At 34.6% G+C, this 27,452-nt stretch overlaps 1 protein-coding gene and 1 pseudogene across 2 annotated transcripts in view; both read right to left on the bottom strand.

Moving 5' to 3' along the window:
* Nucleotides 1-13,633: 13,633 nt before the first annotated feature.
* Nucleotides 13,634-27,452, bottom strand: part of LOC106868234 (DDB1- and CUL4-associated factor 15) — a 130,816-nt gene continuing 116,997 nt past the window's right edge. For both annotated transcript variants that reach the window (XM_014913400.2, XM_052971140.1), the window contains exons 7-13: nucleotides 20,960-21,060; nucleotides 19,070-19,198; nucleotides 15,571-15,662; nucleotides 14,711-14,769; nucleotides 14,526-14,586; nucleotides 14,253-14,365; nucleotides 13,634-13,835 (exon numbers count right to left, since the gene is read on the bottom strand). In XM_014913400.2, coding sequence (XP_014768886.1) covers nucleotides 13,780-13,835; nucleotides 14,253-14,365; nucleotides 14,526-14,586; nucleotides 14,711-14,769; nucleotides 15,571-15,662; nucleotides 19,070-19,198; nucleotides 20,960-21,060 — 611 coding nt within the window. In that variant the 3' untranslated portion in view covers nucleotides 13,634-13,779. The remainder of the gene's footprint in view (nucleotides 13,836-14,252; nucleotides 14,366-14,525; nucleotides 14,587-14,710; nucleotides 14,770-15,570; nucleotides 15,663-19,069; nucleotides 19,199-20,959; nucleotides 21,061-27,452) is intronic.
* Nucleotides 19,839-20,017, bottom strand: LOC128248959 (U2 spliceosomal RNA; annotated as a pseudogene).

The following is a 27,452-nucleotide window of genomic DNA, read 5'->3' as shown; positions in this document are numbered from 1 at the left end:
TATATATATATATATATATATATATATATATATATATATATATATATATATCTATATATATATATATATGCAATAATTATAACGATAGAGAATATGGAGACTGGTATATCCTCAAAATTTATTTCCTTTCATTTTATGGTATGTCATACAGCATATTTTTAAGGTTTTATATATATGTATATAAACTTCTTTCAAATAGCTGTAGTAAATGAACCAATTTCCGTCTGTTGTCATATATATTTAGTTTATAGATGAAAGACAGATATTCTCTGTATACAATACACTTCATGGTGTTCAAGAGGTTTAAACTTGGGCAGGTAGACGAGTAAATGTAAAGATAAGCAAGTTAGGCAAATCGATATACAAAAAGTATTAAATACATTTAATACAAAAAATGTACATATGTTTACACATGAAAAGGTCTGACTTACACAGAATAGAAATGATATCAGGAATTAAAGGGGTTGAAGAAGAGTTTTCCAAGTCCAACAGCTGTTTCTCGGGGTATGGTGGTCTAAAATAATGATTGTAAATTGATTCCATCATTGGATAATACCAGCCTTTAGGGAAGAAGTTTATACATTTGAAGTGTTGACAGAAAGGAGATTAAGGATGGAATATATATATATGTATATATACATATTTATATTATATTAGAGAGAAAATCAAAACCAAGATAGAACGAGTATCTCAAGTCATTTAGAATAATTCAGTTAAGGTAAGGTGAATTTGAAGTCTTATAGCTATTTCTGGGATAACCCAAGTGGTTGTCCATGCACTGGGTATTCCATCATCAGAGACAAGGTATGAATATGTTAGACGGAGAAAATTCACAGTTTACAAGGATTAAAATTCACAGTTTATAAGGAATAAAATAGAAGAATAAAGAGTAAAAGTAGTTAGAAGTATGTTGTTGGCTGCGTCTCGTGTTTCTGAGCTTGCAATCCAGTTCATTTTCTTGGGTGTTTGAACCGCCGATGGCTCTGCAATCCAAGGGCTGCATGAAACATAGAGACATTGTGGACAAGGGATAGAAGGGGTTGGTTTGGGAAGGAGAAGGTGCTGCTTTCTCTTCCGTCTCTTGAGTTCATCCCTTGCGACTTGGGCTTTCTCGAAGTCTGCTGAACTCGTTTTGATGGTGTGTCTCCAGAGGGATCTGTTTGCCGAGATATCCTCCCAGTGTGCGGGGTCGATGTTGGTGCTTTTCGAGGTTGATTTGAGTTGGTCCTTGTACCGCCTCAAGGGGACTCCACGAGGACATTTTCCTTCAGACAGTTCACCGTAGAGACAGATCTTGGGAAGGCAGTGTTCATTCATCCGACGGACGTGACCTGACCATCGGAGACGAAGTTCAATGATAAAGGCTTCGATGCTCAGGAGACCTGATCTTTCAAGCACTAAGTTATTGGTGATGCGATCTTCCCAGTTGATGTTCTGGATAGAGCGAAGTTTGGGTTGATGGAAGCGCTCTAGTTTCTTCATGTCCTTACGATAAACAGTCCAGGTTTCACACCCGTACAGCAGAGTTGATATGACAATAGCCCGATAGGCCATGAGCTTCGTTTTGAATGTCAGATCCTTGTTGCAAAAGACCCTGGCTTTGAGACGACCAAAAGAGGCATGACCTGATTGGATGTGATGTTCGATATTCTTACCAGATCCTGCAGTGGATGACAGAAAACTTCCAAGATAGCATCTGCTATTTTGGTAGAAGAATATAGGCAGGAGAATAATGTTCACAACCCCTCTTCTTCCAGAGGATATGGGTGTTGGATGGTACTTCCATGAAGATACAGGATTTTAGTTAAAATCCCAGGTAAATACAAACAATATTTTGGCAGTATTCTGAATGATGTATTCATATTGTAAATCTATATTGCCTATTATCCAACTGAAAATCAAGTTATAAGAGTAACTTCCATCCTTCTGGGGCAGATGAAGTATCAGGTTTAGAGATTTAATCTTCGGATGTCTTTAGTGGAGTCCACTTTGTTGTAAGCATTTGAGAGAGGTCTCTTCCTCCTTCCTATCAGTCTTGAAAGTACAGTGAAGGACCGTAAGGCACTGCTTGTTTCCTTTGTATGTGTGGGTGGGTATACTTGCTTGCTAATTCATTGAGCAGGCAATTCAGTCGATCAAATAACTGAATACCCACTGCCATTACTAACAGACCCATTTTTATGTGTGTTTGTAATAAATACACACAATTTTCTCTCACTTCTCATTTGTGTTTGTATTCACATTTAGTTTGAGCTATAACTATTGTTGTTAATTCAGTCTGAGTTCAATCTTTGGAACCATTTTAATTAGAATAATTATAATACACACTCACATGCATTGTCATAAGGAACAGTCATTAATTAGTAATGAAAAGGTCGGTTTGTTCATTTCCAATGCTTACAAGGTCAGATATAAGCCATTTTGTGTTCAATATAGTCAAGAAGAAAAATATTTTTTGTTAACTAATATTGTGTGGCTGAGCAAGCATGGAAGACAACTTTCTGCATTATTAGGCTTACTTAAATCCTTTGCTCCCTACGCAGAATAGGCCATTGACAAGTTTTCTCCACTGTTCTCAGCTCTGGGTAGAACTGCTCTTTCAGTTAGGGCCACCCTCATCATGTATTTTTGAGGTTTGGTAGACAGAAACTGAAAGAAGCCCATCGTATATATATATATATATATATATATATATATATATATACATATATATATATATATACATATGTTTGTGTGTGTCTGTATTTGTGTCTCCCCACCCACCAACGTTTGACAACTGATGTTGGTATGTTTTTTTTTGAGGTAAGGGTCTTGTTGATTTTGAATTCCCATTGATGCTTTTGTAACTTTGCTTGTTTTCTAGGTAAAGGTTTTGGTTCTATGAAAATTCTGGGAAGTGGTTTATCCCTATTAGTCAAGCTTCTATTCTTTAATCTGTCTGGCATGGGAAGCTGCTTCAGCAGCTTCTGTTCTGGTGGCATAGCTTTCAGAGTCACGGAAAACATGCCATTACACTGCAACAAGGACTGGGCTTTGTGGTGGATTATAATATTTCTTCCTACTGTGCTTATATCTGAACCCTGTTTTTTTTATTGCTTAATTATGTGGTCAGCATCCTTTTATAATTAAATTATCAGTTAATGCTAACTGGCTCGTTAGAGCAATAGACAAAATTCTTTGTGGTATTTGTTCTAGCTCTTTGTACCGAGTTCAAATTCCATCAAGGTCAATTTTGCTTTTCATCCCTTGGGGATTGATGACATACTTGTCAAGTACTGGGGTTGACGGTATTGACTAATCTTGTTGCCATGTTTTGTTTTAAGCCCCTTTCCTACCTCTGGAATATGGACTGTTGACCATTTTTCTTCAGTGCTTCACACTAGGCTGTCTTTCCTGCTTCTCTCCAGTTGGATCCTTGCACTTTCATTTTGGATCTTGCTGCACTACATCATTCATTTCCCTGAAGGAGGGCCTTCCTCTCCCACATCTTAGTTTTGAATCGTCATTGATGCTTCTGAAACCTTTATTTTTTTTCTAGATAGGAATGTTGGACTTATGCAAGCCCTTTTTTATTTATGGGAAGAGGCAGTCTATATAAGTTCAGCCTCTAATTGACTTGTCCAGCATGTGAGGCTCTACCAGGAGCTTGAACTCAACTGGCATAGCTCTTAGGGTCATTGAGGCTCATAAGCCACAACACCGCAATAAGGACTGGATCTTGTGGTGACTAACATTGCCCTATTAAATTTCTAGCCTTTGTACCTATGTGAGAAATATTCTTCCTCTTGCAGATGGTGGAAGAAGTTCCTTCAACTTAGAATTCTTTTCTTTAGATTGTAAAAATGATCAATCTTAACAGAAACTTTTAGTCATAATCAATTTCTTAATTTTTTTTTATTATTATTTGATTTAGTGATCAGGTGTAGCTCTGATAAAGAACAGACTATTTATTGAAGGAAGTCGAATTCTTACAAAAAAAAAAAAAAATCCATTTCCAATTATAGTGCTGCAAATCAAAGCTTTACTCTATCTTGTAACTACATTTCTAATGTGTTGACAGCCTGTGTTTCAATTAATTTTCAAGATAATTAGGATTTTGAGTGGGGTTTAGTAAACTAATATACATATGTCTATAGATATGTCATAAATGACAAAGAAATAGTTTGATGAAATTCTATTTAACAATAAGAAAATTCTAATATCACATTTTCTCTTGTATTGTACTATATATTCTGTATGCTTTGTATGATACATTGAGCTTTTTTTATGAGTTCTACCAGATTATTTATAAGAAGCTTACTTCCCAACCACATGGTTTCAGGTTCAGTACCACTGCGTGGCACCTTGGGCAAGTGTCTTCTACTATAGCCTTGGGCTGACCAAAGCCTTGTGAGTGGATTTGGTAAACAGAAACTGAAAGAAGTCCATCATATATATGTTTGTGTGTGTCTGTATTTGTGTCTCCCCATCCACCAACGTTTGACAACTGATGTTGGTATGTTTACATTCCCGAAACTTAGCAGTACGGCAAAAGAACTGATAGAATAAGTACTGGGGTTGATTTCTTTGACTAAAAGTGGTGGTCCAGCATGGCTGCAGTCAAATGACTGTAAAAAGTAAAAAAATAGATGAATTTCTCTCTCTCTCTCTATATATATATATTGCTGATTGCCCAATTGAAAGTCAAGTTATTAGAATGTCTTCCATCCTTCCAGGGTTGATAAAGTAACAAGTTTGGTGATTTAACCCACCACCTAATTCAACTCTTGGATGTCTTTAGTGTAGTCCACTTTGTTGTAAGCACTTGGGAGAGGTCTATTCCTCCTTCCCATCAGACTTGAAGGCTCTGTGAAGGATTGTAAAGCATTACTTGTTCCCTTTAAGAAAAAAGTATGAGGAAATGGTTAAAATAAGGAAATATTTAAAATTTTTTGTTTAGGGGACACTACGAAATAAGAAAGTTTAAAAAAAAAAATTATATAATAGTTATTTTGGAATCCTATTTTTCTGTCGAATTTTGTGTATATATTTCTTATTCTAGAGTAATATTTTTTCACAAGTTATCACCTCATTCTTTCTTTTGTTTTCTGCACCTATCACATTAAATAATACACTTTAGGTGCACAGTCAAGGTACGTAACTCTGCTTGCCTCAACTTGACAAGATTGCAGTCACTGTATTACATATATGCTGTCAGATCATATTTGTAGTTAATATACGAAACACTCCCTTGAGTTCAGTTGGCATTTGAGAGTATATTCAAAATGTGTAGCAAATAGATTTTTCATTATGTTAAAAATAAACAGTTTAGGAAATAACAATGGATATATATTATTTTAAATCTCAAGTTGCAAGCTGTTAGAATTGTAAGAGTAATGGGAAAAAATTTTTTTCTATCCATTCCATTTTCCATCTTCTCCACCTGAGATAGTCCTCAGGTATCTCCTCCATAGGAGGAGCAACTTTCATAAGACTTTCTAGCTGGATTCCCAAGTGTGAATAACTGAGACTATGGATATTATCCAATCATCTCAGTCTTAATCTATCCCTAGGTCTTCTGCAGGTTGGTTCAACTTGAAGAATCTGCCTTGTAATTCTTTCCTGCAACATGTTTGTAATACAGCTGTGAACCTCTCACAACATTGGAGTTGAGGGTGTCGTCTGACGACCTGACCTCTCTGCCAAATTTGCTGGCCTTGTGACTGAATTAGAAATTATTTTGATTGATAAACAAAACATTCCAGTATCAGTAAAATATCTATAAGGTAATTAGTTCAGGATTAAGAGTATTCATTTAATGGGTAATTAAACATTGGACGTTTAGAATGCAAAACTTTATCGTCTACATATCAGATAGTGTGGGGCCAGGGGTGGATTGACAGAATCAGATGAGCATTTGATGAAATACCATGACGTTTGGTTAAGTTGTGAGTTTAATTCCAACTTGGGTCAAATTTGCCTTTCCCAGTATCAAGTATAAGAATACTGTGAGTCAGTATAGGGATGTAGCCTTCAAAGGTGGTGCCTTGATTTAGCTACAGTTCAATGATTGAAATAATTAAAAGCATGTCATATATCTTTGGACTAATGTTCTACAATTAAGTATCTTGTCTATAAAAACACATCCTTGGAGTCTTCTCTTTCTAAATAGGTTCAGTCCCAACTGTGGTGTTTGTGTGCGTGAATATATGTAAGTACAGTATGGTTGAATGGTTAAGAGGTTTGTTTCACAACCACAAGGTCCCAGTTCTGATCCTATTGTGTGCCATCTTGGGCAAATGTTTCTGGTCAACAATATCTATAGCAGCCTTGTCAGGTGGATTATTATATGTGTAATTCAGATATAGCCTTGTCACAGATTCTACCTGAGAAGTACATTGTGTGTGTGTGGAATGCCTAGCCATTTACATATAATGAGCAGTTCAAATGACAAAGATTCACACATATTGTGGGTAATACATTGTCAAATGACCTAAGGTAAAATGTGCATACAATTAGTCTCAGGTTGAATTTGTACCTTAACTCTGACTTTAAATGTAGCGATGTGGTAGCTGCTTAAATGAGAATTAGCTATAGACATTGCATTGATCAAGCTGGTATAACAAAACGATAGACCGGCAAACAGGTATCCAGTCAAATATAAATATGAGGAGGTGCTGAGAAGTTATTGGCTTTGGGTAAAAGAAAATACAGGAGGATCAGTGAATTATGATTTTACTCAACATATTCTCCTCTCAGATTTACACACTTATTGCAATAGTCTTTCAGTTTTTCGGTAAAAAGAATTTGGAAGGTTGGGCCTCCAACCAGACCTCTGTAGCAGCAATCACTTCCAAATTGGAGTGAAATTTCGTTCCCTTTAGGTGTTTCTTCAGTTGTAGAAAGAAATGATACCAAGCCAGGAGTGTAAGGTGGGTGATCTATAATATGCCAAAATTGCATATTTTTCACAGAGTTTCATGTGCTGTGTGTGTGCTGGTGCATTGTCCTGCAAAAACAGGACACCAAGGCTCAACTTACCATGGGGTTTCTGCTTCAAAACTTCATCCAACAGAGGTATGTAGTATTCTGCATTGATGGTGTGACCCTTTGACCCTTTATGAAGAGTATTCTGTCTTTTGTCCCATGATACTGAAGCCTGAATCTTTCTAGCTGACTCCAAAACTTCTAGGGATGTGGTGTCATTTCATTGATTGCTGCTTGGTCTGGGTATCATAATGATGAAGCCAAGCTTGTTTGTCTATCTTTGTATCCTTTTATTCTATCATATACATATATGAGGCATGTGAAAGTGATCACAGGAATTTGCAGTGTAGGATGTGATCAATGTATACCTACCTTTCTGTGAATGTTACTATATTTCTTTGTAACTGGAAATATATTGAATCATACCATATCTTAAAAATGTACTGGAGCCATCTTATAAACCATATCTCAACTGTATCAGGTGACAATAACAAGTCTCTGTCATGTCTTTGTTGTATTGTATTCATCAATCTTTATTCCATACACTACCCTAACATTAACAAAAAGAAAAACCAAACTTTATGTTGGCAAGTACTATGTTTGTTTTTCTTTTGAATAAGATTTTTTTTTCTTCTGAAAAATTTTTTTTATTTGGTGCTGGTGAAAAATTTATATTTGTTGAGTGATGTATAGACTCCTGCCAACTTGTCTACAAAGAAGTTTTAATTGTCAGTGTAGCTGTTACACTTGTGATGTTCATGCAACTTCCCTTTTAATCTTCTAAAATCAGAACTTGTACACCTGTTGAATACTCCCTCATAAAAGTGAAGCTACTTGAGCTTGTGTTATTGGATATATAAATATCTATATTTTAAAGTCTTGCTTTGTTTAAGATGTATTAAATGTGACTGACATATTATTTTCATGCTGACATTGACATTCATAGTATGTATACTACTGATGTAGCCTTGTCACATAAAAGGAAACTAGAATTATTTATAAATTTTTACCTTAAATACATGTGTTGAACTACTGCCTCAATGTGCAAGGCTCAAACCTAATACAGCTATTGTGCTACAAGGCATGGCATATTATATCTTGATGTACAAACGTTTTACAGTCAAGTAATAAAAAAGGAATCTAGTTATAATAATAGTTTGTTGGAACAATTATCTTACCTATACTATTATGTGAGAACAGACAGTAAAAACAGTAACTGCTTCTCCAGTGTATCAAATGTTATATTTAGGTGTATATAAGGTTATTTTCAAAGGTCATAATTATTTCAGTTTCAGAAAGTGCTTTAATGCTTCATGTTTCATTTTATGTACTGTAATATAGTAAATGGATGACACACCACAAGTTCCCATTTTATCAGTCCTAGAAATGGAATTAAAATATAAAATTCTATTTTTCTACCAAGGGAGAGCATCCATTTTGACAGCTAAAATATTCTGATTTGAACTGAAGTCGAACCTCGTGCAGCCTTCAGTTCATTCTGAACTTAATGTATGATAATTAATCTGCATTTGATACCAGCAGTTATCTGGTAGAGTATATATATATATATATTTTTTTTTTCATTCAGTAAGCATTACCAAAACCTAAGATGATTTTTAAGACAAAATAAATATATTCTTTCATAGAATTACATCTAAATTAAGTTAAACGTATATCTCAAGAACAAATAACTCAGTTTCCATCGTAAGTTGTTATTTAGAAACTGGAAATTAAACAATCAATATTATTTATTTGAATGAAACTGTGCTTATTAGGAATTTATTAATCTTCAAAATTGCGACTTGGTTTTGCATTCTCTTTGTGGCCATTTTGCTGACACTGCAAATTCTTGAGAATGTTATTTGATCTCTATTTTACATATCACTTATTCTCCTACAAACTGAGTCTTGTGTCTATCGAAAGCCTCATTGTTGAAGTTGATGGTCTCGTGGCTGAAACGAAGGGACATAACTCAATACTACCCAGCAACTTTTAAATACCTTAGTTTCAATTAGAAACTGTTTTTTTTTTATTACAATGTTTGTTAGAAGTAGAAATTATGCAATAAGTGGAGATAATTCAGCTGACTCTAAAAACTTACAAGTCTTGGCCTTATGTCAAGGTAAAGAAATCATTCTTTCTTTCCCATTTTTGTGTCTTCAGGCTAGTTTTCCAGTTACCTTCAAATATTGAGATTTGGTTAACTAAATAGGTTAAACTAGTCCAGTACAGACCTATGATAAAACACTTCAGCCATTGGCAGTGATTACCTAATGTTGGTTTCATTTTATCGCTTTTTTAGACATGAATTGAAGGAGATTTTGCTGTTGTATTACAAAAATTTATATACCTTAATTTGAACAGTTGACCTGGGAATTATTGTAGGGAAGTTTAGTTAGACCAGTGTCTAGGAATGGAAACTGGTCTGATAAATATTAGTGAACCAAATATGAGAAACAATATCTCTACCACCTTAACAGAAAAAAAAAATACTGGATGATGTAGTTGCTTATATATAAAAACTGGAGTCATGGTTGGATTATTTTGAACATAGATCTACTCAGTGAGACCTGACCTTGAGTTAAACAGTGATTAAATGATTTGTGTTCACAGATCATTAAATGGTTAACCCTAAGAATACCCACTTTCCTTAGAAAATCCAATTTGCAGCAAAAGGTGTTCTCTACAACTGACCTAAAATGTACAAAGTGGAACTACTATAGCTTCAGAAATATAAAGTTCTATGGTTACAGTAAAACCTGGAATCTGAAGAAATTGGTTCATTGCCAGCCAAAATTAACCAATAGGAAAGCAAAGATCATTTGCTGAGTAAATTAGCAATTCAGGTTCTTAAAAAAATTTTTTGAGAAAGAGTTGAGGATTGTTTGAGCTGAGGGTGAAGTTAGTAAATTTTTTTTTTAAATGTTGAGACAAATTTTCTTACTGCATATAGGGTCTAGAGAGAAATTAATGCTAAAAATGTAGCAAAGTGAAGCCAAAAATTCATTTTTTTTTTTTCTAACAGTGAATGCAGCTTATTAGATTATTTATTTTTTCTTTTAATTACTAAAATCAAAAATCCCTTGTTGAAATCAATCAATTATTTGATAACCCAAATTAAGTTGTTTTAAAATGTTTTATTAACTTCTACAATGTTTTACATGAAATGAATGACTATTAAGGAATTAAGGCATGTTGTATTCAGTTAGCTTTTGGAATATGGTAAACCTTGTAGAGTAAGTTCTTAAGGAGATGATCTGTTAGAATTGTTATCTTTTGACACTGCTAATGCCCCCATCCGCCTTCACCCAAAAAAACTTGAACATCACATCACACTTTCATCCTGCCCTTTGATCTTGTAACTAAGTAATATATTGATGTTGTTTACAGATGTAGGACATTGCAAGTGAAATGCTTTTTTGTAAGTGGTTTGCTGCCACACTACCCTGCCATGGTCCACTCCACTGTACTGTATCTGACCTTTTTGAAGAAGGGGTCTAAGTTAAAACAAAACAAAAAGTACCACTGATGTATAAAACTGGAGTTGAGCCAATCAACTCTTTTCACCCTTGAAATTTTTAATGGCTCTTGTGTCATTTATTTTAAGGAATCAATTAAATTAGAATCACATTTGGTGTTTGTTTCTGGTAATTTAAATTAATCAAGAAAATTGGGTGGGGGTGGGAGAACTTCATATAACAATAAACAGAAATCTGTACGTTGTATAGTGCAATGTCTGTACCAAAGACAACCAATGATATGACATTTTTTTGAGGGGCTGGATTATAATTTCTGATGAAAAGCGGAAAAAGAAATTTAAATCGTTTCCTGATCTCATTTGATACTGGAAGAAATCCATTAAAACCCAGTTGAAATATCAACAGGATTTGACTGATTAATCAGTCTTCCAACGCATTAAAAAATTATTAAATAGAAAAAACACAATATTAGATTAAAATGCGAAAATATTACTACTTCAGCTTAAAAAAAGAAAATTAATCCCTAATTCTGATAATCGTTTTTGAAATAATAGATCAATTCTGAAAATCAAGACTGTTAAATAAGTTAGGGTGTGGGGCCTATTTAGATTAAAAGATGGTTCTAAAAAAATTAAATGAAAGACTGTGAAACCCTTGATTTTAGTTTAGTTGAATCAATAAGTTGGTAGTGAAGTGTGAAATATTAAACCATATATATATATACACACAAACAGTTTCATAATCAAAGTTAATCATTTACTTCTTCAAAAAAAGAAAAGAAAAAAATCAATATTCTTCATTTGAGCTGAGTTGAAATACTTGTTTTGTTTTCTATGTCTTTTCTCAAATGAAATTGCAATTTTGTGTACATGTAGACATGTACACACATACACATAATGTTCTTTTGCCTCCCTTTCCAAAACGTCATTCATTTTTTGGTGGTAAAAATTGTGTACCAGTTGAAAAAAAAAATTTTTTAAAAAGCTGAAGTTGCCTCTTTTCTGCTGGATGTACATAAGTTTTTATATTGATGTAAAAGATAAAAAAAAAAAAATTGGTTTACTATTGTTTTTTTTTTTTTTTTTTAAATTCAGTTTAGTAAATGCTGAGTAACTTATTTAATTGTACACAATTTGGGACACACTCGTCAAATAAAATTCTTGTAAAAATTCTGTCAGCATTTCTTGGTCTTTTTCATTTTTGTCAAATATACAAAACTTCAATGGATGCTGGTGAAGAAAAATGGGATGAAATGGCAGGGTCATGTACTGAGGAAGAACGGAAGTGATTAGTGAGAAGAATAAAGAGAATGACTGTAGGAGGAAATGCGCTAGTGGCCCATAAATAGCACCATTTGAGCGTAATTGTTACCAGAGTCGCCTTCTAGCACTTGTGATGGTGGCACATTAGAAAATCATTTGAGCGAGGTCATTGCCAGTGCCGCTGGACTGGCTCCCATGCAGGTGGCACGTAAAAAACACCATTTGAGCGTAGCCGTTGCCAGTGCCGGTGGCATGTAAAAGCACCCACTACACTCTCGGAGGGGTTGGCGTTAGGAAGGGCATTTAGCTGTAGAAACTCTGCCAGATCAGATTGGAGCGTGGTGCAGCCTTCTGGCTTGCCAGTCCTCAGTCAAATCGTCCAACCCATGCTAGCATGGAAAGTGGACGGACGTTAAACAATAATGATGCTCTGAAAGTCACAGCTCCCTGATTTTAACTTTTCCAAGATGTAGCAGACTACAAATAACAGCCATGTGTCCCCAACATATACCATTACAGGATGGATTCATATTTGCATGGCTTGGAACAAAAATATCTTCAGGTTAGATGCTTCGTTTTGTGGTATTACATGATAACTGTACCCAAATTTGAATCTCTTACTTTGATTAATGGGGTAATACTATGTCAATTTGTCCCCTACTGAACTTCCGTCTGTCCTTTCAAATGAAGTTTTAGAGTAAGCAAACTCTTTGAAATAAAGTAGATCAACATTTTGTACAACAAGCATTTTGAAACCAAATTTTTACCTGCTGGAGCATGTGTGGTATGAGCCTGCAAAGCTGATATATGTACTTATCCATTCCATACACCTCCCCTTTATCTAATTTGGATAGCTGGTACCTCTGTTGGGTCGACATTTGGCAGACTCTCTTTCTCCCATTCAGAACACGAGGGAGAGAGAGATTCTTTTCGGATTTGAGTAGTATAGGTTAACAATAGTAATATAGAATTGAGAAATCTAAGACAGAATTATAGAAATAAGCGACTGTGTGATAAACTTGAATAACTGAATGAATTTGACATGGTAATGAAATAGACAGAATAGTGAAAGCACTAAGTAAGGTGTTATGAATCAGCACATAAATTGAAAGGTATTAGCGAGGTTGAGAAGACAAAACTTATCTGGTCATAATTCTGGGTTCGTATTTATTCGGCAGAGGTTCTAAGATCGAGTTATCAAAGTAAGAAAAGTGTATTACTGATAGTTTAGCATTAGAGTACTGGGCCTCAAACAATCGTCCTGGTCGTCTGAAGATTCAGATATTGGTTATATAAATGAAAAGCTGTTACAAAGCTATGCTGCAAGACTTATCAAAAGGCCAGGAGTATACATATAAACTTAATACCAATACTATTAACATCCATCTCGAACATTTAATCACCTGTTACAGTCTGTTTTGTTGATTATGTACCTTTTTGTAAAAATTGGTAGGAGGAAGTTGCCCAGCTATGAAAGAAAATTCTTTTACCTAATACAAATACCTCAAATTTGCATACTGAAGGAGCAATTAGAACAAACAGCACACTATCAAATGATGACAGAATTACAGGATTAATTATTATATGCACGAGATGGTGCTGAAAAGTTCCTGCCTTTGGATAAATGAAAATACAGGAGGATCAGTGAAAGAACTCAGAAGGTTGGGTCTCCAACCAAGCCTTTCGCGATACCCTTAAAGCCAGGAAATTTTCAGCACCCTCTTGTGTATGTGTATATATATATATAGTAATCAGAGAAGACATTAAATGTTGAGTAACAACAGAGGTTAATATCAATACTACAATTAATAATTATATTTTAGTTTCATAGTGGGTAAGTCTTCCTCACAAATTCTGTTTATATACACACACACCCAAGTTCAAGTATTAATAGAAAGAAAATGTAAAAAAAAAAAATAAAGAGACTCCATTGAATAAAGAACACTTTTTTTTTTCTTTTTGCTTTATTGGAGGAATATCCTTGTTTTCACAAAGGCACTATTTTAAAAAAATATGTTGCATGGTCAACAACTGAGGAATGAAAGACACAGTGATGTACAACACAACCACATTCATCGGCTTATTGCAACAAAATGGTGAGGAGCCAGGATCAAAGACAGAGAATTACCTGGGAGGGAAAAAAAACAAAAAACAAACAAGATTAAAAAAATTAATAAAGGAACTGAAATACGATAAAATAGAATTTATGTAAAGATCAGTTGAAATTCTGAATTGTCTATCATATTAGTAATGTTGTAAGAGAGGAGAGATAAAGAAACATAATAGCAATATCAAAAGGGAGGTTATGTCTTGAAGGAATATGAGAAGACAAATTAACAATTAACATTTTTATTTAACTCTCCAAGATTAAACAATGAAAGTAAATTATGTGCTAAGTTACTCTTGCCTCTAAATTTGAGGTACCGATGTTACAAAAGTCAAATTAGAAGACAATAGAAACTGATTATAACCTGTACACAAATGTGTATCTTCCGAAGCAGAGGGAAAGAGTTTGGGGATTAATGGATATGTAATATGTACTTACCTCTGATGACAGCCTCATTTGTTAAGGTATAGACACTTTTGTAAAAGGACTGAGGCACAGCCAAGGCATGCTGCAGTCGTGTAACTTCACCATTTCCAGGGTTCCATTCTTTTCTAAACACAAAGAAAAATCTACATGAGGATACTCAATTTTCAAAACACACACATAAATACATGTAGTTCAAAGTGGATGAATGAAATGGTTGTGGAAGAATAAGTAGATATTTAATAAAATATTTAAGACAATAAGTTGTAAAGATACTGAAGAATTTACCTCAAGAGATCAGATTCATCTACTTCCACAAGGTCTTCAATGTGAAAAGTTGAATAGTTTCCTGAAAAAAAAAAATAAAGTGGAAAAATAAGTTTTTAGTTAAAACCAAATATAAACTAATTTGATAAGATGGTGTTCCAAATGTTGCTTAGAATAAATTAGTAAATAAAATAAAGAGTTATTACCTGTTAATAAACTCCAATTGAATGTGATACTGGTTTGATAGTACTGCTTTAGGATATTACTGAAGATGATAAAAATAGTTTTAATATTTAGAAACACTTTTGAGGAGAGAAAAGTATTTATTTTGAAAGAAACAGAGGATAAAAGACAAGCTTATTGAAACTTATGTAGTTGCTGCACATTTTCTGCTTTTGCAGGGAGCTAGGATCTAGAGAGGTGAAGCTTACAAGAAGTTACACTGAACAGAGTTTAATACAAAATCTGGTATGTAAAAAGGAATGACAAAAACAAAGATGATGCAGGGGGCATCACCATCAGATGGGTTTCACTGCAAACCCATCAAATAGGTTTGATACACTGGAACAGAATAAGAGATTGATAGATATATCAGGTCAGTTCATGTTTATTGTAGGCCACACATCAAAGTATTCACTGAGTTAAGAAAAAAAAAAAAAAAAAAAGAAGTTTATCAGTAACATTAAAAACAATTTAACACCAGCACTTTATTAGATTATGATATATTTAATTTATTTCTGTCATTAGACTGTGGCCATGCTGGGGTACTGCCTCGACATTTTAGTCGGATGAATTGACCCCAGTACTTATTTTTTAAAACCTGGTACTTATTCAGTCTCTTTTGCCAAAGTGCTAAGTTATGGGGACACAAAAATACCTACAACAGTTGTCAAGCAGTGATGGGGGACAAACACAGACACACACAGCTTTGGCTGGCCTGAGGTTATAGTAGAAGATATTTGCCCAAGGTGCCATGCAGTGGAATCAAACCCAGAACAATGGTTAGGAAGTAAACTCGTTACCACAGCCATGCTTGCATCTATTAAAAATATTTGTTAAGTCTTACCTTCGTTTGCAAGTTTTCTTTTCATTAAAATCTTTCCTTGCCTGGACTAAAGCAAACACCTTTGCTAGAACCTCTCCACTTTCTGCATTGACCTAAAAATAAGACAACTTTGCAGTTATAGGTCACAGTATTAATGTGGACCACCTACAATAATAAACTGAATAAAGCTACTACAGTTGTTTTAATCAGAACATAAAAAGGAGCAATAAAATATATCCTGATCACTGTTTTGAACTATCTTTAATGTTTAATATACCCTTACAGCACAACATACTAAAGCTGCATATTTTTATAAAACCACAACACATTACAGTAATGTGTCTGCTAGCACTGCTCTTTCAAATTCCTCTGGCACATATATATATATATATATATATATACACACACCCTTAGTGAAAAACAGGGTGACATGAAGTGCATCCAGTTATAAAAAATCCTGCTTCAGTTTTCTTTCATCTAAGCCAAGCATATGAAACAAAGGGGACACACACACACACACACACATACAATACACATTGAAATGCAATTTATATTTACAAGTTTAGTGGAGGGAACGGTAGAAAGCTCATCATGTTTTATATATGATGATGTGTGTGGTGTTTATATATTTATGGATTTTCACAATGATATTGTTCAGCTAAAGGCAATAATGACATATATAGGAAGATACTGATTTAACTTAGTTAGGTGTAAGACTAGTTTTTGTTTAAAGGGAAAGAAAAATCCTATTGAATTGATTTCAGTAGATTTGCCACCTTTTATTGAGTTGGTGGAGGGTTGAAAGCAAGAAAGATAATGTCATTGACAAGATTTGTACTTAGAGGCATAGAGTAATAAATCTACAGGAAAACTTTTAGTTTTGACTTTGTTAATGATGAGTCTCAAAGCAAATTCAGTTATAATAGTTTATATAACCTTACTAGACCAACTTGCCACTACCTTTGTAAATGTGTATGGATATATGCAGTGTGTGTGTGTGTTTCTTAAATGCATACTAGTGTCTCACAAGGTGTATCTAGGTGTGTCATTGATTTTTAAAAGCACACTATTAGGTTTCAGGAAATACATACTAATACTTGAGTGTCTCGAAAAAAAAAACAACATATTAGTCATAATTTTATTATATATAAATATGATTACTAAAACACAGTACAGAAAAAAATAACACATTTTACACAGAAAGTTAAAATCTTAAAAGAAATGTAGAAAGCTATTGTTTACATTGTTTTATTAATCATATTTGTGTATAACAAAATTATGAATAACAAGAAGCTCTCAAGCATTAGTACTTTTTTTCTTTTTCTAAACGTTTTCAAAAATCCACAACACACCTCGATATTTTTTGTGAAACAATGAAATACACCTTATGATGCACTGGGCTTAATTTATTTCCAATGTAAAGTTAATATGCACAAACAATGGAGAATTAATGAACTGAGAAGCAAAACTGAATATAAGAACCAGATGTAGTGTGCAGGAGAGGAAGTTGCTTTGGAAGTGGACATAGGATGCCTATAGAGGCTGACATCTGTATAAAGTAGTCTCATACAACAAAAATGGAACCTGTGGAAGAGAGACTAAGAAAGATTTCAGATGAAGTGATGAAGACTGCCGTCAAGAAGTTGCATCTGACATAAGAGACAACAGAGGACCATGAGACAGGCAATAAACAATGATAGAAAAGATTTGGCCGTAGAAGACCTATCCAGGATTGTTGGCATGGGGAATTGAAAGTGACAAGAACTGTGGTAGTGATGCAGACAGAGAGGTATGATGATATTTCTGCACCCAGCCTATGATTGTGCCTGTCACACCTTGACACCCTCTTAGTGCCCTTATTTCTATCATTCAACCCTCTATAATTCTATCACTACCTCCATCCTTGTACCATGTTATCCTTTCATCGTTTTACCTCCCATTTTCTTGACACCCCTATCAATCTGACATGGGCACCCTATCGACATCTTCACACTCAACCTCTCCTGCCCCCATACACACTCATTTTCCCCATCAGAATGCTGAGTAGCCTCATCACTCGTCCCTCTCATCACATGGTTATGATTCATGCCTCTATCTACCTTACACTTTGTGCCTCTCCTTCTGTAAAGAAGCTGCTGAGCAAGTAGACATGGTGTCAAGAGGTCCATTAAGGCATATCATGGATATGACAACCTCTCTAATGCTGATGCCACGAAAATATGCACCCAGAAAAGTGTAGTACTGAAAAGACCCTTAAGCCTGGTTAAGGACATGGCAATCCACTGGTGATGGTGACAGAAAAAAAAACAAAAAAAAACCCCAGCATACAATACAAACTGTAAAGTGGTTGGTGTCAGGAAGAGCTTCCAGCCATATTGAAGTCAAAACTTAAGAGCACAAGTGTGATTCAGTCCTCTAATATGTCTATAAGCAGCACTCCTAAATGTGTGTTGTCCTAGACAATGAATGACAATGATACATATGCATGTGTGCACACATATGTCAGTATTTGTTCCCTGAAAATTGCTGAGTTATGGGAAATGATATTGCTGTCATTTCCTGTCAGCTAGTTTAATACCTTCAAAGATGTGTGAAATAAGATACCCATTATTTGAAAAACAATTTAAGGGTGAGTGCCAGGAAGGGCACTTGGCTGTAAAACAATGTCTCAGTAATCATACATACCTAATTAATGTCAACATGCAAAAACAGGCATAAAAAAACTATATATATGTAGAGTGCAACGCACTAAAACTATATACACAGTGCAACACACACTAAAACTATAAATCTGAGTGGCGTCTTAAGTCAAAAAAGTAACTAAGCAATTCAACAAATATGGATTAATAAATTGAGAACCAGAAAGGGGACAAATACTGTGGGTCAATAAGATTGACCAACACCTTTGAGTGAATCCACTAAAAGAATAGAAAATATCTTTAAATATAAATATCGTATGAAGTATTTTATTATTCAGAAGACAATTATATATTTATATGATTCAGCTGTTTAAACCTTTTCCCCCACAAATTCATCAAATCTATGAAATCTGGATACAAAATGACATAGCAATTTTAAAGTTACTATTTAAATAGTTTTTTTCTTCTTCTTCCCTTCATTTAATGACCAACTGTGATACAGAACGTTTGTGCACCATATTTTGTGGCATACAAGTTGTAATATATCGTGTAAACATTCAATCGTTATCACTATCAGGCTGCATTTCACATGGAATTTTCAGTCCTTTAAAGTTGGTCTTGGGGTATAAGTCAACATACCATTTTTGGTTGTAAATTTTTGTCTGAAAACTTTTGACATGTATGCTGGAAAATAATGTATTTTTCTTTAACATACATATATATACACACAAAGTGAATCTTTTGATTATATATAATACATCAAAGACATATAGGCACAACATTGATTTCATTCTGGATTACTGATTTTTCTGAACCAGAGATGGTCACACCTTAAATTAAACAAGCATTAATTTACTTAATTAAATAGTGAAAGAACTTACATCCAGTAGCTGCAGGTCATAATTTAGAAATGCAATGTAGCGATGTCCCCATTCTGCTACTGTGTGGATGACCTCTTCTAAGAAGTGCTCAATATCCAATGTCAACTGACAAACAGTGATATGGTCACTCTAGACAGAACAGAAAGTAAAGAATCCATGGTAAATAGAAAGAAACAGCATTTAGAACTGCAGAGATAATATATAATTCAAACAAGAACATAGTTGGTGATATTGCTAATATAGAGCAATGTATAACAGGAAATAACATAACAGAAGCTGTAGAGCAGGCATTCCTAACCCTGGGTACCCAACCCTGGAAATGAAAGACAGCCTTTCAGTATCACAATGAAGAGGAAACTTTATTCAGTATATCAAAAACTTTATTATTCTTCACATGTAGATTCAAATCATTAAGAGATTATGGGTCAAGAACTGTATCCTCATTCCATTTACAATGACTTGTGGCAATCTGGAATCAGTTCTCTTTTGTCATGACAAAATCTAGGAATTATCTGAATCCACAAGCAGACCTACAAGTCACAATCATATTGAAGATTTCATGTTTTGAATGAGAAGCAGGAACAGAGAAGCAGTTGAATTTTATATTCACACAACTGAGGTAGATTTCACTATTTACAGTTCTCAGCTAATTGCTTAATATATATCGGCATTTTATGCACTGAATTAAAAGCTTAATTTGTTTTGAGTTCAGTTTGTTTCCCCACATAATTAAATGTGGTTTGACTAAAAATAAAAGTAAATAAATTTTTTTGTTGGGGCTGAAACCTGGAAGTACCGCAACACCAGGCCAACCTTTATTGAAGGTGAGGCAAGCTTGGAAGTCCTTGCCTCATTCAAAAAATCAGTTTAATACTGATGGCCCCAAATAGGGAACTTATCAAATATCAAGCTGATAAAAGATATATCACCAAAAAGCTGAGAAGGACAGAATGAAAAAGAAAATTAGTTATTATAAAATTATCCATTTCATCTTTTCATCTTCATCTTCCAATGTTATATTAGTTTCATAGGTGGGGGTGCAAAAAAAAAAAGAAATCAATCAAACATTTCCTAGAGTATGTTGGGCAGAGAAAAGGTTGGGAACCATTGGGGTAGAGAGAAGATACCAACTCAATGGTTTGGTAGAATTTAAACAGGTTATCCTGTGGCTAGAAGTCCAGCATCTTGACTCCAGTTACAATGTCAGTAGAAAAGTCATCAGCAGTGAAGTAATTAAATAAAGATGAAGGTTCTACGTAGCTATTGCTTAAAAATGTTATCCCAACCAGACATTCTTCAGATGACATTTCAATGAAGAATGCATTATTCCATTTTTTAAATGTTAATGAGTTCACTGACGACAATTTGTACAAGTGAACATGCGCTGCCTACTGCAAGTAGATCAATCAGTTTATCATTGACTTATAGATATTCACTGCAGAAAGAGAGAAAGGAGGAGAGTATTCATCAATTTGTTCATAAAACAAAACTACACACATGCATGCACTGCAATTATTCCATGCAGCAGATAATGCAAAATGTAATATACAGAAACCAAGAGATGAAAGTGTTAAGACAAAAACTTAAAAAAAAAAGAAGAAAGTTTTACATGTCTGAACACCTGAAATAAGGAGTGATATAAAATTCACTGCAGATTTTGTGTATATGTACACATGTATTTATAAATATGAAACATGCATGCACACATACACAAGTTTGACATCTTAAGAAGTATACTATTTAAAGTGCAGAGTTAAGTAGAAAGTCAAAAGACATAAGTAACTGTTCCCTCAGCATAAATATTTCAAGGAAGGACAAGCTTTTTCTATGTTCTGAAATGAGAGTTACTTAAAAAATAAAAAATAGTTATAACAACACATAGGCACTCACTTGGTCTGAATCCACATTAGACTTGGTAATGGACATCAATTTATGATCAGCACCTCGTACATCAAGAGGAAGAATACTGCGGTATGCTAGATCAAAATCATCTGCAAGAACAAAATATTGACAGATTTTTTTCAGTTTTTTTTTAAAATGCAGAACATAAACTATTGATAAAAATAAATCAATCAACAAAAACAAATAAAAACTTCTGGTTGAGTAGCCACCAGGTCTACTCAGAAAGGATGGGATGTTATATAAAAGATGTTACTCTCATCTATTGAGAGTAACATCTTCTAAAATGAGAGTGGTCACGTAGCTCCTCTACAGCAAGAAACCTGTTCTGCTCTGGCCCCTTCTCTTTCATCCTTCATATTCTACCACTTTTATCAATCCTTTATCCCTCATCTCCTACCATAAAGCAACCAGTACACTCTGAGGTAGTTGGCATTTAGAAAAGGGCATCCTGCCACAGAAGCCATGCCAAAGCAGATACTTGAGCATAATGCAGTCCATGGGCCCAGAACATCCTGTCAAATCATCCAACCCATGACATCATGAAACTGGGACATTAAATGATAATGATGATGAAGTGCATCTAGGACTACATTGTCTTATGAAGACTTGTCTTCTTTTTAAAGACAGTTAGCTCTGATATGAAGATCATACTGTCCTTATTGCTGGTAGCCGAGTGAGGATTCTGATGAATAAAGTGAAAGAAAAAAAGAGTAAAAAAATATAGTTTCATTCATTAATTTTGACACAATGATTATCTCCTGAACATATGATCATCCAGATAATCCTATAATAATTGATAATAAAACCTGTCAAAGTTGTGTATGATAAGTTTTGTTATCTTGGCACTATTATTACAAATCAATGTGATGAGATAAAGTAAAGAGATAAAGGAAAAAAAAAAGAAGATAAAATAAGAAAACAGAATTTATCATTCATTGTTTTAACGTCCACTTTTCCATGCTCACATGGGTTAGATAGAATTTGATAAAGTGAATTTTCAGTGGCTAGATGCCCTGCCTGTTGCCAACTCTCACCGGTTTCCAAGTAAGAGAATATTCTCCAATGACCTGACATGTTTTCACAGTTGACTGGTAGTGAAGGACACCATTTGTGTGATGGCAACATTTACTACCACTATAAGAAGTCAAGGAGACACATTATACACACACACAAACACACAAGATGGGCTTCTATTTACCAAATCCACTTGCCCAAGGTGCTATGCAGTGTGAGTAAACTTGAAACCATGTGATTGGTAAGAAAATTTCTTATCACACAGTCATGCCTGCACTACAGTGCAATAGCAAAATCTGTTGCTGTCTCTTAAACCACGAGTCCCCAAACATTTTTTGTTCCATTTACCCTGTCAACTTCTGAAAGTAAATTTACCTCCAATTTCATTTAGTATATTGAGCTTACCCTTCTGTGATAATAAAACAATTAAGAGAGAGGAAATTTACAGTACTGTTTTCATCATCATCATCATATATATATATATATATATATATTATATTCTTTTATTTGTTTCAGTCATTAGACTGTGGCCATGCTGGGACACCGCCTCAGAGAGTTTTTAATTGAATGTATCAATTTCAGTACTTTCTAAAGCCTGGTACTAAATTTATCAGTTTCTTTTGCTGAACCGCTAAGTTATAGGGACATAAACATATCAACACTGGTTGTCAAGTGGTGGTAGGGGACAAAGACATGTACACATACATATACAACAGGCTTCTTTCAGTTTCTGTTTACCCAATCCACTCAAAAGACTTTGGTTAGTTCAAGGCTGTTGTAGAAGACACTTGCCGAAGGTACCATAAAGTGGGACTGAACCTGGAACCATGTGGTTGGGAAGCAAGCTTCTTTTGTTCCTCCCCATACAAGCAATGTCACACATTTTTTGCAGTCAGAAATAATAATGTTTGGTGTCAGATGAGGTGCCACTATGCACTAGTCAACCATAGATAAATTCATACAATTCTCCTGCAATTTATTACCATATCATTATCTCTGTGTCATATGGTTTGAAACAATTGAAACCAATATTAAGTGTTGAAGCAAATGTAACCAATATTAAACTTATGCTATATTGATTGATATCTTCATCATCTCATCCCTTAACTTTCTTACTCTCTTCTCTATCCCCATCCTACCAATATATAAAAAGCTTATCTCTGGATGAATATGCAGTAAATTTGCCTTTTAATGATGAATTAAGATTAAGTGTGATACATAAGATGGTTATTTTAATTTAATACAGCTTCTACTGCACATAATGGATTTTTACTCAGCTACACAGCTATTTGAAATATCAGTGAACATTTTGTTCAGTTTCCTATACACCAAAGGCAAGAAATCCCGACCAGACATGTGACTAGCTGTGAGTACATGCCACTGATGAGGCCCAAGTAAGCCAAAATACATCTAGCATCTTTGCAAGCCATTGTTGGGATGACTTGTCTCCCTCTGATATACATTGTGTTTTTAAACACAGCATATCCATAAGATATGTTATCTCTGAATGAATACCACGGTAATTTTGTTTTTTCAATGTTTTACATTGAATATGATACATAGATGGCTATTTTATTTCAATACTGTTTCAAGTGCATGTAACAAATTATAAAGTGTAAAGCTGATAACCTGATTATTTTCTGAGACACGAAGGACAAACTTGATGATGTGTGTGTGTTATTGGTATGAGAGACATTTTGCTCTATGAGGATGAGTAATACCTGAAATGTCAATCTCCAACATTCCACAGCACACTAACAAATGAAGATTTGTGAACTCTGCTTTATGCCAACACTATCTAATACTAAATTCTTAGAAATATATTAAGTTTTCATTTCCTCTTCTTTTTCATGTAGAGATAAGTAGAAGACATGCGTATTTATATAGGCATATGATTGTGTATCTATGGTTGTTTTTGTGTGTGCTTGCACTTGTGTTGCTGTTTATGTTGTCGCCTTTATTTCCTGTAACATGGTATTCCAAAAAATAGAGATTGGTTATCAACAATCAAGTATAAAACTGAAAGAACTACTAGGATCATGATTGACAAAGCTTAATGATGTTGTCTCAGATTGGCTGAAGTCCAATGACTGAAGCCAGCAGGAAAAAAAAAAAAAAGTAAAATACTATTACTATATCATATATTAAATAATAATAAATAATTATTATTATTTCTAATTTTAGCACAAGGTTAGTTAATTACATTGACAACAGTACTTGACTGGTACTTATGATGATGATGATAATAATAATATGAAAGAAAAGACAATGAAAGAGTATTTGTGGCAATTGAGAAAAATGCTGAATTCAAAGTTGAATGGCAGAAACATAATTTTGGCAATAAACTACATGTAGTTACAGTGGTTCGGTATGGTGCTGGAATTCTGAAGTGATCAGAGGATGAACTAAAGGAGTTGGACAGGAGGACAAGAATGCTCCTAACCATGCATGGAGCCTGTCATCCATGTGCAGTTGATTGCTTATACATGAGAAGAGCAAATGAAGGAAAAGAACTAATAAGTGAAGAAGACTGCATGTATATCAAACTTTGGAGCCTGCTGAAGTATCTATCCCAAAGTGAGGGGCAGTTAGCGATAAGGGCATATTGAAATCAGGAAAAAGAAAAGAACAAAACAATAAGTACAAAAAGGGCATGAAGAAGCACTACGCAATAAGGGACCAAATAACTAATTCAATGTAGGCACAACTGAAGTTGCTGGGACTGGTTAAAGAAAGGAACACTGAAAAAGGAAACTGAGAGCACTATATTGGCAGTGCAAGACCAAGCTTTGGCCATAAATTGGAGGATCAATCTTAGGAATGTGTGTGTCTCTGCTGAGCCAAATCTATTACAGAGTTGACAAAACCATGACCCATATTGTAAATGAATGCTCTAGATTTTCCCAAATGGAGACATGATGAGATAGTAAAAGTTCTACATTGGAAACTATGTGAAAAGTGAGGGTTAGAGAGAGGAAAGACGTGGTATGGGAACAAACCAGAGATAGTGGCAGAGTCAGAGACTAGCAAAATCCTGTGGGATTTCCCAATTCAAACAGACAATAATCACGAGTCAGACCTAGTGGCAGTAGACAAAGTGAACTACACGTGCTCTATAATTGATGTTGCATACCCATTTGACACATGAATAGTCAAGAAGGAAGATGAAAAAAGAGACATCTATAACTCTCTTATATATATACGAGATAGCTTGACTGAAAAAATGGAGGTGAAGATATGCCAATTATTGTTGGGTCCTTGGGGATAGAAATCAGAAGGCATCAAGAGAAATATAAAGGAAATGTGAACAGAGTGCTTAGTAGAACTGTTACAAAAGGTTTGCCTCCTTGGCATGGCCAGAATCATCATGGAAAAGAACAGATAACATGGTAACGTAAGCGGCAAGTAACAAGTCCACTATGCATGCAAAACTCTACATGTTCCAACAAAACCTGAGTTAGAAGAAAAATAATAATAATAGTTTCAAATTTTGGCACAAGGTCAGCATTTTCAGGGGAGGGGTTAAATTGACCACATTGATCCTAGTGCTCTATCGGTACTTAATTTATTGACCCTGAATGGATGAAAGGTAAAGTTGACCTTGGCTGAATTTGAACTCAGAATGTAAAGACTGGTGAAATGCAGCTGAGTATTTTGCCTGGTATGCAAATGATTCTGCCAGCTAGTTGCCTTGGAGATAATAAGAGTAAAGTAACTTTGTTACTTTAATGCATCAAAGTTTGATGTTTGAATTTTAAACCAAACAAAACTTGGAAATTTTTTTATTTATCAAAAACAAACAATTTCTCCAATGAAAAAAAATATATAACATTTCAATACATACATAAACTATATCCCAAATCCACTAAAATGTAACTACCAATTACCTAACAAATAAAAATAAGAGTTGATAGAAATAATCAAACAAAGCTTAGGACCCATAAGAGAAAATGGAAGAACCTGAAACAACAGTGACTAAAATTGGGGATAACACTATGTTGAAGAACATAAAACTACACCCAATAATTCATCAAACATGGGTATGTACAAACAAGTACATAACAGCAATTTTCTCTAAATAAGCAGATATACCATCCTTGTGTATACACACACACAAATTGCTCTGTGGTTAAGAAGTTTGTTTCCTACTCACATGATTTTGAGCTCAATCCCACTGCATGATACCTTGGGTATGTATCCCCTATAACTCCAAGTTGAAAGCCTTCTGACTGGATTTGGCACACAGAAACTGCATGCGCATATGTGTGTGTGTGTGTGTGTGTGCGTGTGCGCGCTCCCTGTCTTGGCATCATGTGATAGTTGTAAACAAGTGTCACTGTCATACAACCATTTCCAATCTTCTTTGAAAACATGTCTGGTAATGGGGAAATATCACCTTACTTGAAAACAGGTGAAGGTTAGCAACAGGAAGAACAAGCACTGAACCATAGAAAATCTGCCTTAATGAATTGTCTAACCCATGCAAGCATGAAAAAGTGGAGGTTAACACAATGATGATGATTATTTCAAGTTCAAATAATGATAACAATAAAAATAACACATGACAATAGTATTTCACTTATTTATGAACTAATGATGAACAGATAGCAGAACCATAATCTTCTGAATTAGACAACTCCATTAGCAATACAGCAATTAATAGGTGTAGAGTATATTTTGTCCTGAGCAAGACATTAAATCAATTGATGGGTGGTGAGGCTTGAGTTCAGGGGTTTTGAGAAGAATGGAATTACCCTTTAGTCACCACCATTTCCAAGCCCAACTCTGGCCCAGTGGGGTAGGACCTGTCAAGAGACTCAGTTATGGGTCAAGTAGCAGATTCTATGGCTAATGACTTGGAGGGGAACTGGCTTCTAGATAAAAGTCAAACAAGCCTGCTGTTGTATGGGCATGCTGTAAATGTCATATGAACCAGTGTCCCTGCCAAAGGGTTAAATAGGTACTGTGCTCTAAGGGAGAGTAGGAGGCAAACAGAGTAAACTATAAATAAACAAGCAGAAAGTATGCTGCTATATCTTTTCTAAGAAAACCTTTAGCAAACAGGTCAATGATTGCCAATACCAGTAGGCATGGCACACAAAGAAAAAGAGAAATACAACACAGATTGTTAAATCCAAAGAGGCCGAGACAAAAAAGAAAGATTTGTATTTTTTCATAAAATAGGTTTACTTCAAAATGTCTTCCCAACTTAAGACTTTATAAGCGAAAGATATACACACAAATCCAGAATCACCAAATTTAACCTGTAGGTGTAAATCTATCTCAGTTTGGGAACACCTGCTTTAAACTATATTTCCCAAAAATTCATCACTAATAAATAAAATAAAAAGACCAAGTTGGAATTACTGCCCACTTTGATATTAAATGTGGATGTCACAGAATAATGCTAAAAATTAGTTGTGTGTGTGAGAGAGAGAGAGAGAGAGAGAGAGGGGGAGAGAGGGGG

Source organism: Octopus bimaculoides, chromosome 10 (assembly GCF_001194135.2).
Source record: "Octopus bimaculoides isolate UCB-OBI-ISO-001 chromosome 10, ASM119413v2, whole genome shotgun sequence".
Classification (NCBI taxonomy): Eukaryota; Metazoa; Mollusca; class Cephalopoda; order Octopoda; family Octopodidae; genus Octopus; species Octopus bimaculoides.
The sequence above is the reverse complement of the archived record's forward strand: the minus strand, read 5'-3'. Positions and strand labels throughout refer to the sequence as shown.